This window comes from Plectropomus leopardus, chromosome 18, assembly GCF_026936395.1.
Source record: "Plectropomus leopardus strain MGB_pleo_1.0 chromosome 18, ASM2693639v1, whole genome shotgun sequence".
Classification (NCBI taxonomy): Eukaryota; Metazoa; Chordata; class Actinopteri; order Perciformes; family Serranidae; genus Plectropomus; species Plectropomus leopardus.
Genome location: NC_142193.1, coordinates 30657419 through 30669523, shown reverse-complemented (window position 1 = coordinate 30669523; position 12105 = coordinate 30657419). Strand labels below are relative to the sequence as shown.

General features: G+C 40.8%; 2 protein-coding genes across 4 annotated transcripts; one reads left to right on the top strand and one right to left on the bottom strand.

Moving 5' to 3' along the window:
- Positions 1-5: 5 nt before the first annotated feature.
- On the bottom strand, positions 6-2956 carry ifnphi1 (interferon phi 1). The gene is made up of 5 exons (XM_088091342.1): positions 2720-2956; positions 1933-2007; positions 1664-1816; positions 1376-1453; positions 6-347 (listed from the first exon to the last, which is right to left on the bottom strand). Exons 1-5 carry the CDS (start codon positions 2840-2842, stop codon positions 207-209), a joined length of 570 nt encoding a protein of 189 aa, XP_087947468.1. The 5' UTR covers positions 2843-2956; the 3' UTR covers positions 6-206.
- A 2200-nt stretch (positions 2957-5156) lies between these two features.
- Positions 5157-11855, top strand: rdm1 (RAD52 motif containing 1). Of its 3 annotated transcripts, none has more exons than XM_088091341.1 (10): positions 5157-5301; positions 6495-6598; positions 7184-7363; positions 7454-7582; positions 7666-7822; positions 8243-8341; positions 8463-8539; positions 9586-9708; positions 9787-9959; positions 11456-11855. In XM_088091341.1, exons 1-8 carry the CDS (start codon positions 5163-5165, stop codon positions 9700-9702), a joined length of 1002 nt encoding a protein of 333 aa, XP_087947467.1. In that variant the 5' UTR covers positions 5157-5162; the 3' UTR covers positions 9703-9708; positions 9787-9959; positions 11456-11855. The 3 variants fall into 3 exon arrangements, with proteins under 3 accessions (XP_087947467.1, XP_087947465.1, XP_087947466.1); XM_088091339.1 differs by having other exon boundaries at positions 5166-5319; XM_088091340.1 differs by lacking the exons at positions 9787-9959; positions 11456-11855 and having other exon boundaries at positions 5166-5319; positions 9586-9763.
- Positions 11856-12105: the final 250 nt, after the last annotated feature.

Here is a 12105-nt window from a genome sequence, read left to right as displayed (position 1 = left end):
TTATTGTTGTCAGTTATAAAATGTTTTCAAGTAAAATCAGATTCAGAATCTTTAAATACAAAATAAATAACTTTGGTGATAAATAAAGACATATAAATAAATAAATAAATAATAAATAGATAGAATGACAAAAAAAGCTAACAGTTGTCTCTCACAGAGAGACGGAAGACATGTTGACACAGGACGTTTGTCCACAGTGAAGTGTCTCAGTGTTGCCGTGGAGTCGGTGTAGAGCGCCTCCCGCTGGCAGCAGTTGATTTTCTGATGAACGCCACCAACAGGTCCAGCTGGAGGAGGTGACGTCTGCTCTCCCACCTGATGAGCTCCCACGACCCGGCACTGCCGCCCTGTACACACAGTACTACAGTCAGTACTACAGCCCTGTACACACAGTACTACAGTCAGTACTACAGCCCTGTACACACAGTACTACAGTCAGTACTACAGCCCTGTACACACAGTACTACAGTCAGTACTACAGCCCTATACCCAAAGTACTGCAGTTAGTCCTACAGCCCTGTACACACAGTACTACAGTCAGTACTACAGCCCTGTACACACAGTACTGCAGTCAGTACTACAGCCCTGTACACACAGTACTACAGTCAGTACTACAGCCCTGTACACACAGTACTACAGTCAGTACTACAGCCCTGTACACACAGTACTACAGTCAGTACTACAGCCCTGTACATACAATACTACAGTCAGTACTACAGCCCTGTACACACAATACTACAGTCAGTACTACAGCCCTGTACACACAGTACTACAGTCAGTACTACAGCCCTGTACACATACAGTACTACAGTCAGTACTACAGCCCTGTACACACAGTACTACAGTCAGTACTACAGCCCTGTACATACAATACTACAGTCAGTACTACCGCCCTATACCCAAAGTACTGCAGTTAGTCCTACAGCCCTGTACACACAGTACTACAGTCACTACTACCACCCTGTACAAAAAGTACTACAGTCAGTACTACTTCCCTGTACACACAGTACTACAGTTAGCACTGCTGCCCTGTACACACAGTACTACAGTTAGTACTACCACCCTGTACACACAGTACTACAGTTAGTACTACCACACACAAAGTGCTACAGTTTGTACTATCTACCTGTACACACAGTACTAAAATTATCACTACCATCCTGTACACACAGTACTACAGTCAGTACTACCACCCTGTACACAAAGTGCTACAGTTAGTATTACCACCCTGTACACACAGCACTACAGTTGGTACTTACGCCCTGTACACACAGTACTACAGTCGGTACTTACGCCCTGTACACACAGTACTACAGTCAGAAATAAAACTTAATAGCAGTGTTACAGTTAGTATGATCACAGTAGTAGTACTTACAGTGCGGTACAGAGTACTGGTTTCCAGTCTTCTGTAGTATTTTCTCAGTTTGCTGTCTGCTAGTCTGCTGGTGGACACCTGAAGTACAAAAACACAGATCAGGATGTTTTTCTGTGTTTGGAGGTAAAAGTTTGAGTGAAAGGTGTAAAAGGAAATGAAGTGGAGGACATAAAGAGGAGACAAATTGGACAAAGTAACAGGAGGAGGACAGTCAAGGAGGACAGTCAAGGACTGGCAGTGAAGTGGGACTAACTGAGCAGAAAGGACAGGAAGTGTCCATCCACTTACACAGCTGCTGAGTCCGTCCATCTGTCTGTGGATGGTCATCAGGAAGTGCTCCGTCTTGTCGGTGTCCCAGGCGACGGAGGAGCGGTTGTCATGGTGATAGAGACCAGCGATCAGCTCGAGACTGTCTTTGATGAAAACCAGCTGGGACTCCACCTGGACGGAGACACACAGGTGTGAATTCTAACTCTCTGATTGGCTGACAGAGCTGACGTCATAAACATGACTCTTCACATGAGATGGATATATTGATTGTTTGATCGATTGATTACCGAGGAGTTCCGTATCCGTTCGTAGAGTCTGTATGGGAAGGGAACAGGACACTCCTGTCTCGTCAGCTCGCCACCCTGAAACACAAATATACCTGTTTACAAACTTTCATATATTTATGGTGTTTATATACTTTATATGCGTGTGTATTTACCGTAACATATACAGTCTGTTCCTTTGCATACTTTTGATATACAGTACTGTGCAAAAGTCTTAGGGAACTATTTTAGCAAAGTTATAATGAAAATACACATTTATTTCTCAGTAGTCTTTTTACTAAAATACTACCAGTATACAGTATCAAAATGCAAATATTTCAGAATAAAACGTCATCAGTCTTAAGTCGCAAATATTTGCTGTGACCTGCATTTCCAGGCACAATGTGTTGAACTCTCTCAGGCAATATTTATTTACAGTACTAACCAGGTGTATTTACACCAGGTAACATTTCAGACGTGTCCGAATCTCAGTATTGATTTTTTGAGCTGCGTTTTGTTATGTTTGTATGATTCCATGTTTCACACCAAATACTGACTTCAGTTAGAGGAAGCTATTTTGTTTGGACTTTTTTGCTGTTTTAAAACATTGTACATGTTCTCTGTATTCTTTGTATCTTCATAAAGGGACTAAGCAGTAAATGTATACATTACAACTTTTCTAAAACAACAATTCTATGGTGGTCTAAGACTTTTGCACAGTACTGTGCATGTTTAGCCTTTATGTAATCTGGAATATTTGAAATTTATTCTAGGACTAATGGCATCCCTTCAAGGCCCCTGGAGTACTCACCATGTGGCGCAGCAGAATCAGCGAGGTGTTGCTCAGGTGACCATAGTGGCTGAGCCAATCACAGCAGAGCACAGAGCTCAGGGAGCTGCAGAGGACGAGGAGCAGAGCGGCCCAGCTCAACATGATGAAGACGAGGAGGATACAGGTGAGGATGATGAAGGTGATCTAGGTGTTCCAGGTGAGGTTTGTGATCCAGGTGAGGTTTGTGATCCAGGTGAGGTTTGTGATCCAGGTGAGGTTGTTGGCGTCTCCAGGCTGAGATTTTGTGTGTCAGTGGGTCTGACAGGCTGCTTATATTCCAGTCAGGAAACAGAAAACAGCCAAAAAGTCCCACTTTGGCTTTTCACTCTCCCTTTCAACACACACTTAGCACACACACTTAGCACACACACACACACACACACACACACTGAACACAACATAAATACTCACTATAGTGTTTGCTCAGTACAGTTTGAATTTAACAGATTTTAAGAATAAACTCCAAACATCAGTTCCACCAGAATTATGATCTCTGAGATCAGCCTGCAGAAGTGAAAAGTTAAAGTGCTCATGATATAAAAACTCATTTAAGACACAATTCGCTACATAATATTGACTATTATTATTATTGTTGTTATTATTATTATTATTATTATTATTATTATTATGTGTCTACAATTGTATTATTTTTACTAAAAGAATCGCCAAAAATGTTTTAGGTAAAACAAAATTCAACAAAAAGATAATTTAAAATATCTTTTTAAAGAAAACATTCCTTCTAAACTCAATGTGGCAAGTTTGGTGACATCTTCAAAATTAATAAAATTTAAAAAATAGAAAAAGATCCCCCAAAATAAAAGCATTTAGAAAATAAGAAGAAAGAAGAAAATCTATTGGAAATGTTTGATTTATCTATATTTATCATTTTATTCTGTCTTGATCCTGCTTATTATTATTTGTTGTTGTTATTATTATTATTACTATTGCTATTATTATTATTATTATTATTATTATTATTATTATTATTATTATTATTATTAATGTTATTATTATTATTGATATTATTATTATTATTATCGTCGTGTTGTTGTTATTATTGTTGTGTTATTATGTGCTTACAGTATCAAAAGTAAAAGTCCTCACTGTAAAATGACTCACTGAATAATGATAAATTATTATTCTGTTGCATTACTTGACTCCCTTAAACCGTCGTGTTTGTGTTTATTGATGTTTCGAGTGATTATTGATGATATTGTTTATTGATCATTACGGTGAGGTCGGTGTGTATTCCCGGTGAGGTGAAGTTATTGTGTTTTGTGTCTCTGGGAAGTTTTCCTCTGCCGGTGTGAAGTCCCTTTTTCACTTTCATTTTCCAAACCCGCTGCCTCGCACAGTAAGCGCGGCTCTTCAGAATAAAAATAGACACTTCTCCTCCTCACCAGTAGACGGCAGAGAAGACAGTTTGTCCTCTGGGGACACTCAGGGGACACTCAGGGGAGCTTAAAATGAGTGAAAGACACCAAACAGAGAGACCGTAAACCTTCCTGTGTTTACTGATCAATCAAAGATTTTTATTTTGAAGGCACCACCCTGTGTCTCCGGAGCTTGACTCGCAGGTGACGTCAGCCTCGATGTCACTTTCTGGTCGTCAAGGAAACCGTCGATGATGATGCAACGCTGAGACGTCACACCTGCTGACGTAATTCAGGAGGTAAGGAGGGAAATAATCTGAAAACAAAAATAAAATGACCAAAAAAATGTCCCGAAAACTGTATTTAAAATTCTTAATAATAATATATTTAAAATGATGTCACAGAAACAAATGTCATATGTGTATATAGCATGCATATATTGCATATTAATATATATATAACTTAAGTTTTTATTATTATTATTTTAAGGTAATTTTCTTGACTTAGTTGTGCTGTTTGTGCAGAGTCATGGTCTTTGTGCTGTATCTTTTGACTACTTTCTTGCTCATTTTTGGGCCGTATGCTTGTTAAAATGAGTTAATTTGTTAACTTATTATTGTCGTTGTTGTTATTATAATTGTTATTTTGTTTTGTTTGATTCTTTGTATTGTTTTTTTTCTTTTAAAGGAAAAAAATCCCCTATGTTGTCTCTGACAAAATGTTCATCTATCTAGCTATATTCATTTATGTTTTCTTTTTGTTCTGTCTTGATCTAGTTTATTACCGATAAGTTATAGCTTTATTATTATTACTATTATTATTATTATTATTATTATTGTGTGCTAAAGGTATCTTGTTTAGTTTAATTTAATGTATTTTTTTATTTTATTGTGATGTTTCTAATGTCAGATCATTTTCTTGCCGTTTTTGTTGATTTCTGGCTCGTTTTTGGGTCTCGTGTTGTTGCTCTTCAGGCTTCAAAGGGTTAAACACATGACATCAGTGAATGAGGACTCCGTGATTGGTCGGGCGGAGATGTCGTCACTTCCATGTGTAGCCCCTCCCCTCGGCGGAAGCGCGGGGAATCCTGTGAGTTTGTTTTTCCGGTGAGAGACCGAAAAGAGATCAAAGAGCCGAGATCAGATCTAACGATCAAAGAGCCGCCGGTGACCGGACTGACGTCATGCAGTGAGGACAGTCCCCGGTGTGTGTGTCTTTGTCTGTCTCAGTGTGTGTTGTGTGTGTGTTCGTGTCTCGGTGTGTGTGTGTGTCTCGGTGTATGTTGCTCGTTGTGTGTGTGTCTGTGTGTGTCTGTGTATGTGTGCGTGTCTCAGTGTGTGTCTCGGTTTGTGTGTGTGTGTGTGTTTTGGGGTGTGTTTGCATGTATGTGTTTATGTGTGTGTCTCGGTTTGTGTGTGTGTGCGTGTGTGTCTTGGTGTGTGTGTGTATATGTGTGTGTGTGTCTCGGCGTGTATGTGTGTGTTTTGGGGTGTGTTTGTATGTATGTGTTTATGTGTGTGTCTCGGTTTGTGTGTGTGTGTGTTGTGGCGTGTATGCGTGTGTTTTGGTGTGTGTGTGTTTGTTTGTGTGTGTGTGTGTGTGTGTGCGCGCGCGTGTGTGTGTCTCAGTGTGTGTGTGTGTGTGTGTGTGTGTGTGTGTGTGTGTGTGTCGCGGCGTTTATGTGTGTGTGTTTTGGTGTGTGTGTGTGTGTGTGTGTTTGTGTGTGTCTCGGCGTGTATGTGTGTGTTTTGGGGTGTGTGTGTATATGTGTGTGTGTGCGTGTGTATGTGTGTATGTATGTGTGTTTGTGTGTGTCGCGGCGTGTATGTGTGTGTGTGTGTGTGTTGCGGCGTGTATGCGTGTGTTTTGGTGTGTGTGTGTTTGTTTGTGTGTGTCTCAGTGTGTGTGTGTGTGTGTGTGTGTGTGTGTGTGTGTGTGTGTGTGTGTGTGTGTGTGTGTGTGTGTGCGTGCGTGTGTGTCTTGGTGTGTGTGTGTGTGTGTGTGCATGTGTATGTGTGTATGTATGTGTGTTTGTGTGTGTCGCGGCGTGTATGTGTGTGTCTTGGTGTGTGTCTTGGTGTGTGTGTGTGTCTCGGTGTGTGTGTGTGTGCGTGTGTATGTATGTGTGTTTGTGTGTGTCTCGGTGTGTGTGTGAACTGGTTCAGGTTTTTATCCAAAACTTTTCGCTCGGTAAGCTCCACTTCGTGCCTCTTTCTGATCTACAGCAGTGAGACTCAACCCACGGCCCGCGGCCCAAATCTGGCCCCTGATAGGGTCCCTGGTGGCCCCCCCAAACATTTTCTAATTGACAGTGGAAATAAAGTGATGGACACTGTGGTGGTTTTGGTGTCCTCCCAGTAAAGACAGACTCTGTGCTGCAGGTGTGATGGAGGTGGACGTCCTGGAGTTCAGGGTTCCTGTGGAGAGCAACAAGACTCTCTTTGTGTGGGACATCCAGCCGAGTCAACCCGAGGCTCAAATCTACGTGAGTCCACCTGAAAAAAACCAGCCTTCAAAGTCTTCAACATTTTTCTTTTATAGAAAAAGATCAACACATTTTTGTAATTCTTTGAAGAATTAAAAAAAATAAACTAAACCCAATTTTTATGAAAAAGTCAATTAATTTTAAATAAAAAAATGCCCAGATTTTGCATGAAAAAGGTTCAAGCAAAAGACATTTTTGAAAGGAAAAATAAAACAAAACAAAAAATTTAATGAAAAAAGATGCTAGATGCCACAAAATTTTTCAAACAACAAAAAAATGACCCACTAACCCCACCAAACATTTTTACAGAAATAAAGATTGTCAACTTTTGTGAGGAAAGAAATAAAAAAATGCCTAAAATTTTTGAGTGAAATAAAAAAATTAAAGAAAAGAAATTAACAAAAATAAAAAGAAAAGACGAAAACATTTTTTTAAAAAATGTGCCCAATTTTTTTTAAAGAAAATATTCACCAAAGAAAACAAATTAGCCAAAAACCATTTAAAGTAAAAAAATCACAAAAATGTTCAGAAAAAGTTCATCTTGGGGGTTCGGGTCTTTTTTAACAGTCGTGTGTTGTCCTTCAGGACGGGCTGCACCGTGTCTTCTCGTTCTTCGGTCCTCTCCACCTGCTGAAGGTGTGTCCAAACGCCGCGCTCGGCCCGCCCGGCTTCTACGCCCTCATCAAGTTCTACTCTGCCGCTCAGGCCTCGGAGGCTCAGCGGCAGACCGACGGACGCCCGCTGATCCAGAACGCTCCGCTCAAGGTCGCCACTCAACGGTTCGTCTTCTTCTTCTGTGATTTATCACAGCCTCTCACCAGGGTCGTCTTCTTCTTCTTCTGCTGTGTTATTCAGGTGAGGCTGAGCTCCAGACAGACGCCTCACTTCCTGTCAGACGGCTGCAGACCGCTGAGCCACGCCCGCTGCCTGGAACTGGCCAATCACTGCCTGGGATTCAACGGCTGGACCTCTGACATCATCGCAGTGAGTGAAACACACACCCCAGCGGTTCTCAGGTGAGTCGGTGTGACTGCAGGTGACTTCTTATCTGTGTCTGCCGTCCTCAGCTAAAGGAGCTCACCAACGAAGAAGAAGAAGGTGAGGAGGAGGGTGGAGGCAGACGCAGGAGGCTGAAGTTCGGCTGTCTGCTGCAGCTCCGCTTCCCCCGTCACGGACAGACCACCAGAGCTGCAGCCGTGGTGGAGGACAGCTTCACCTGCACAGGTGAGTCCAGGTTCACCTTCGTCGTTCTCTTTGAGCTGAGTCATTCTCTGTGTGCTTAGTCATTGTCTGTGTGCTGAGTCATTCTCTGTGTGCTTAGTCATTGTCTGTGTGCTTAGTCGTTCTTTTTATGCGGAGTCGTTGTCTTTGTGCTGAGTCGTTGTCTTTGTGCTGAGTCGTTCTCTTTGTACTGATCCGTTCTCTTTGTGCTGAGTCGTTGTCTTTGTGCTGAGTCGTTGTCTTTGTGCTAAGTCGTTCACTTTGTTCTGATCCGTTCTCTTTGTGCTGAGTCATTCATTTTGTTTTGAGTCGTTCTCTGTGTGCTGAGTCGTATTCTGTGTACTGAGTCGTTCTCTTTGTGCTGAGCCGTTCTCTTTGTGCTGAGTCGTTCTCTTTGTGCTGAGTCGTTCTCTGTGTTTGCAGGTCCAGATGTTTTGATTCAGAAACGCTGCAGACTGCAGAAGTTGGCGAGAGAGCGAGCTCTGGTTCAGGCCTTCAGCAGCGTGCTGCTCATCCTGCTGGGTACTCACTGACTGTGTACAAATACTCTGAATACTCTGAATGCTGTGCACTGATCTGAGAGCTGCTGAGGTGTGTCACAGTGAGCTGACCCGTCTGTGTGTGTGTGTGTGTGTGTCTGCAGGTGACGGTAAAGTGATGGTTGAGGTGAAACAGACCTCAGATCAGTTCCTGGGTGATGAGGCCGAAGGAGTCGTTCAGGTAAATTCACCTGCTGTCAGAAACGCTGAGTCACTGGTACACTGTACCGCACTGTCAGCGTCTGCGCTGCTGTTTAAAACAGGCTTCATACAGTCATGAAAAACCTGGACAAGTCATGGAATATGCAAATGGAAGTTTTGGAAAAGTCCTGGAATTTTGTAGAATTAGTAGAATAACTAATGATATATTCAAGGAAATTTGAAGATCCAAAGATAATTTCTGTTTTTACAGTTTCTGGCTGATAAACTGGTCATTTTTTAAAGAAAACTGGTCTTCCAAACCTACGTTCTTTAAAAATCACACACACAAAAAAAGATAATTGTCAAAATTATTTTTGAAATTACCAAATTAAAAAAAAAAAAAAAGTCACCATTAATTTAAACAAAAAATAGAAAACGCTAAAAACCACACAGCAGAAGACACACGGTTGTGTCGGTTTTTATTCCGGATGGCGGAGTATGTTGTCTGCGCGTCTTGGGCAACATGCCGTTTCATTTTGTTTCGCTTCATTTTTTTGATTATTTTTTTTTAAGTTAAGTTAAGTTTTTTAAGTTTAGTTTTTATTTTAAATAATTTTGAGTTCTGATGGAGTTTTTTTGAAAATGCAGTTATTATTTTGAGGGGTTTTTTTAGGTGTTTTATTTAGAATTTTATTTTTTTTCAAAAAATTTGAAATTTTGGGATGTTTTAAAAAATATTAAAATAATTTTGTTTGTTTTTTGTGATTTTCTTCTTTTTTGGTTCTAAGAATTTAACATGTGTGGAGAGTACTTTTTTCTGCATTTAGTATATTAACTTTTAGTGCTTTAAGTATATTTTTACCTAATTATACTTATTAACTTAAATACCATTTTTTATGCAGGACTTTAAGTTGTAACAGAGTATTTTCAGTATTAGTACTTTTACTTAAGTCAAGGATCTGAATATTTCTTGCACCACTGAATAGAAGAAAAACGTGTGTGTGTGTGTGTTAATGTTTGTGTGTGTTTGTGTTTGTGTGTGTGTGTGTGTGTGTGTGTGTGTGTGTGTGTGTGTGTGTGTGTCAGGTTAACCAGTTGTCCTGGGGGGAGTTTGCTGCTGATGAAGAGGAGGCTGATGATGAAGAGTGGGATCTGACTGATTGTTGGCGCCCAGAGGACTGTGGTGTCTCTAAAGAACAGTGATGCATTGTGGGAGTCATGGCTCATGTTTCATTTATTTAATAAAGAGTTTTATGACGTTTAACTGTCAGTTTCTTGTTTTCACAGCGACTGAATGAAGGGACTGTTGTGATTGGTTGTTCCTGCTCAGCTCTCCGTTACAACCATAGTCTGTAAATAAAGATGGCCGACACGCCCCTCTGACCCGCTGAGATTAAAATATTGGAGGATCGAGGATGATGTCATGTAGAGGCGGAGCCTGCACAGTGGCGATATCCGAGGTGGGTGAGTTCCACCTTTCACCGCTTAGTTTCATGTAGTAAGTTATTCAGACTGAAGTGATGATACAAACAAACATCAGGGAGACAAGAGTCAGCACACACACACACACACACACACACACACACACACACAGAGAGAGTGTACTAGGAGTTTTTATTTTGGAGTATTATTCACTAATAAGGAGGCTCTGAGCTGTACTGCAGACAGACAGCAGGGGGCGACACACTCACACACACAGTGGCGGGCTCCCATGGTGTCCATCTTTATTTACAGTCTGTGGAACAGACAGACAGATTATACTGTGACCTTTTCTCTGCTGATGCCAAAGTTGAGAGGTGGAACGGGACATTATGGTGACTTAAAAGAATGTCATCAAAAATTATCCAAAATGACCCTGAACTGTCATATTATACTATGCTGTCAAAAATGACCCCAAAAAGTCATAGTCTTGTATGTCACCAAAAACGACACAAAATCAGGATCAGAATATTTTTATTGTCATTGTAAAGATGAATACAACAGAATTCCTTTGCACTGCTAAGCGATCAATACAACTAAAAAATGTATAAGATAAAATAAATAGTGAAAAAGAATGAGTCACTTAAAAACATGACAACATAAATATCCATACACCCACATAAAAACACCATAATATGGCATGTCGAAAAAAAAACCCAAAAATTTAACACTATACCAAAAACAGCTGAAAGCTGCATGAAATAGCGTGCAGAGATACGCCATAGCATACAATGTTGCTAAAATTTTCCCCAAAACACCATAATATAGCATGTTGAATAAATGACCAAAAATGCCATACTAGCATGGAGAAAGATGTCAAAAATTGACATGTCCCAAAGACAGCTGAAAACTACATAAAAGAGTGTGCTTCAACATGCTATAGCATAGAATGTTGCAAAAACGGCCAAAAACACCATGATATGGCACATTGAAAAAAAACAAACAAAAATGCCATAGTATAGTATGGCGAAAAATGTCAAAATTTGACATGTCCCAAAAACAGCTGAAAACAGCATAAAATAGCATGCCGAGACACGCCATAGCATTGAATATTGTTAAAAACGGCCCTAAACACTGTAATATAGCATGTCGAATAAATGACCAAAAATGACATACTAGCATAGCGAAAAATGTCAAAAATGAACATGTCCCAAAGACAGCTGAAATCCACATAAAATAGTGTGCTAAAACACCCCAATAGCATAGAATGTTGCAAAAACCAAACGAAAATGCCAAAGTATAGCATGGCGAAAAACGTCAAAATTTGACGTCCCCCAAAAAAAGCAGAAAATCGTATAAAATAGCGTGCTGAAACACGCCAGGGCCTAGAATTTTGCAAAAATGTCCCAAAACACCATAATATGGCATGTGGAAAAACACACAGAAAATGACACAGTATAATATGTCTGTTGAGAGTCCAGCCAAAAATGGAAACTTGGATCCAGATCCTAACCCAAGCTGTTCATTCCCCCTAAAGGAAACTAACCCCTTCATGAACATGCAAACGGCCGCACCCTGGCTTATGAGCATGTTTTACATGTTCATTAATCAGCAGCAGCAGCAATCAGTGACAGGAAAGCACATGAGGAGAGGTAGAAACTCCCGGGCAGCAGCAGGTGGAAGCTTCTATTCGAACATGCCATCCCAAAGCCAGCCAATGAGGAAGGACGGAGAGTGGGGTGATGACGGGATGGACTTCCAGATAAAGAGGAACAGCAGATCACTGTGTGTGCTATTTGGGGCTTTTTGTGCTTGTGTGCTTCTGCTGTGTTGTTGTTGTACGTAACTCCTGTAAAAGGGAGCGAGGAAACTGTTGCTTTTGACATTTTTATCTTTGAATAAAGCCTGCCTCAAGCAGTTTTAACCTTTTTCTACCATCCCTTGGTGTTCACCTCTTCATCTCTCAACAAGACAATAAAGAAACAGATTGCTGGATGAAAGCAAACTTTTTGTTTGCTACTTGGCTTTGATCGACCATGAGTGAATAGAATCTCACAAAAAAACCAAGGGGGGGTAGTAACAGAGGTACTCCGAGAGCTGCCCTGGATCCCCCAAGAGGAGACACACAGGAGATGCGGACAGGGAAAATGTCAAGATTTGACGTGTCCCAAAAACTGTTGTTGCAAA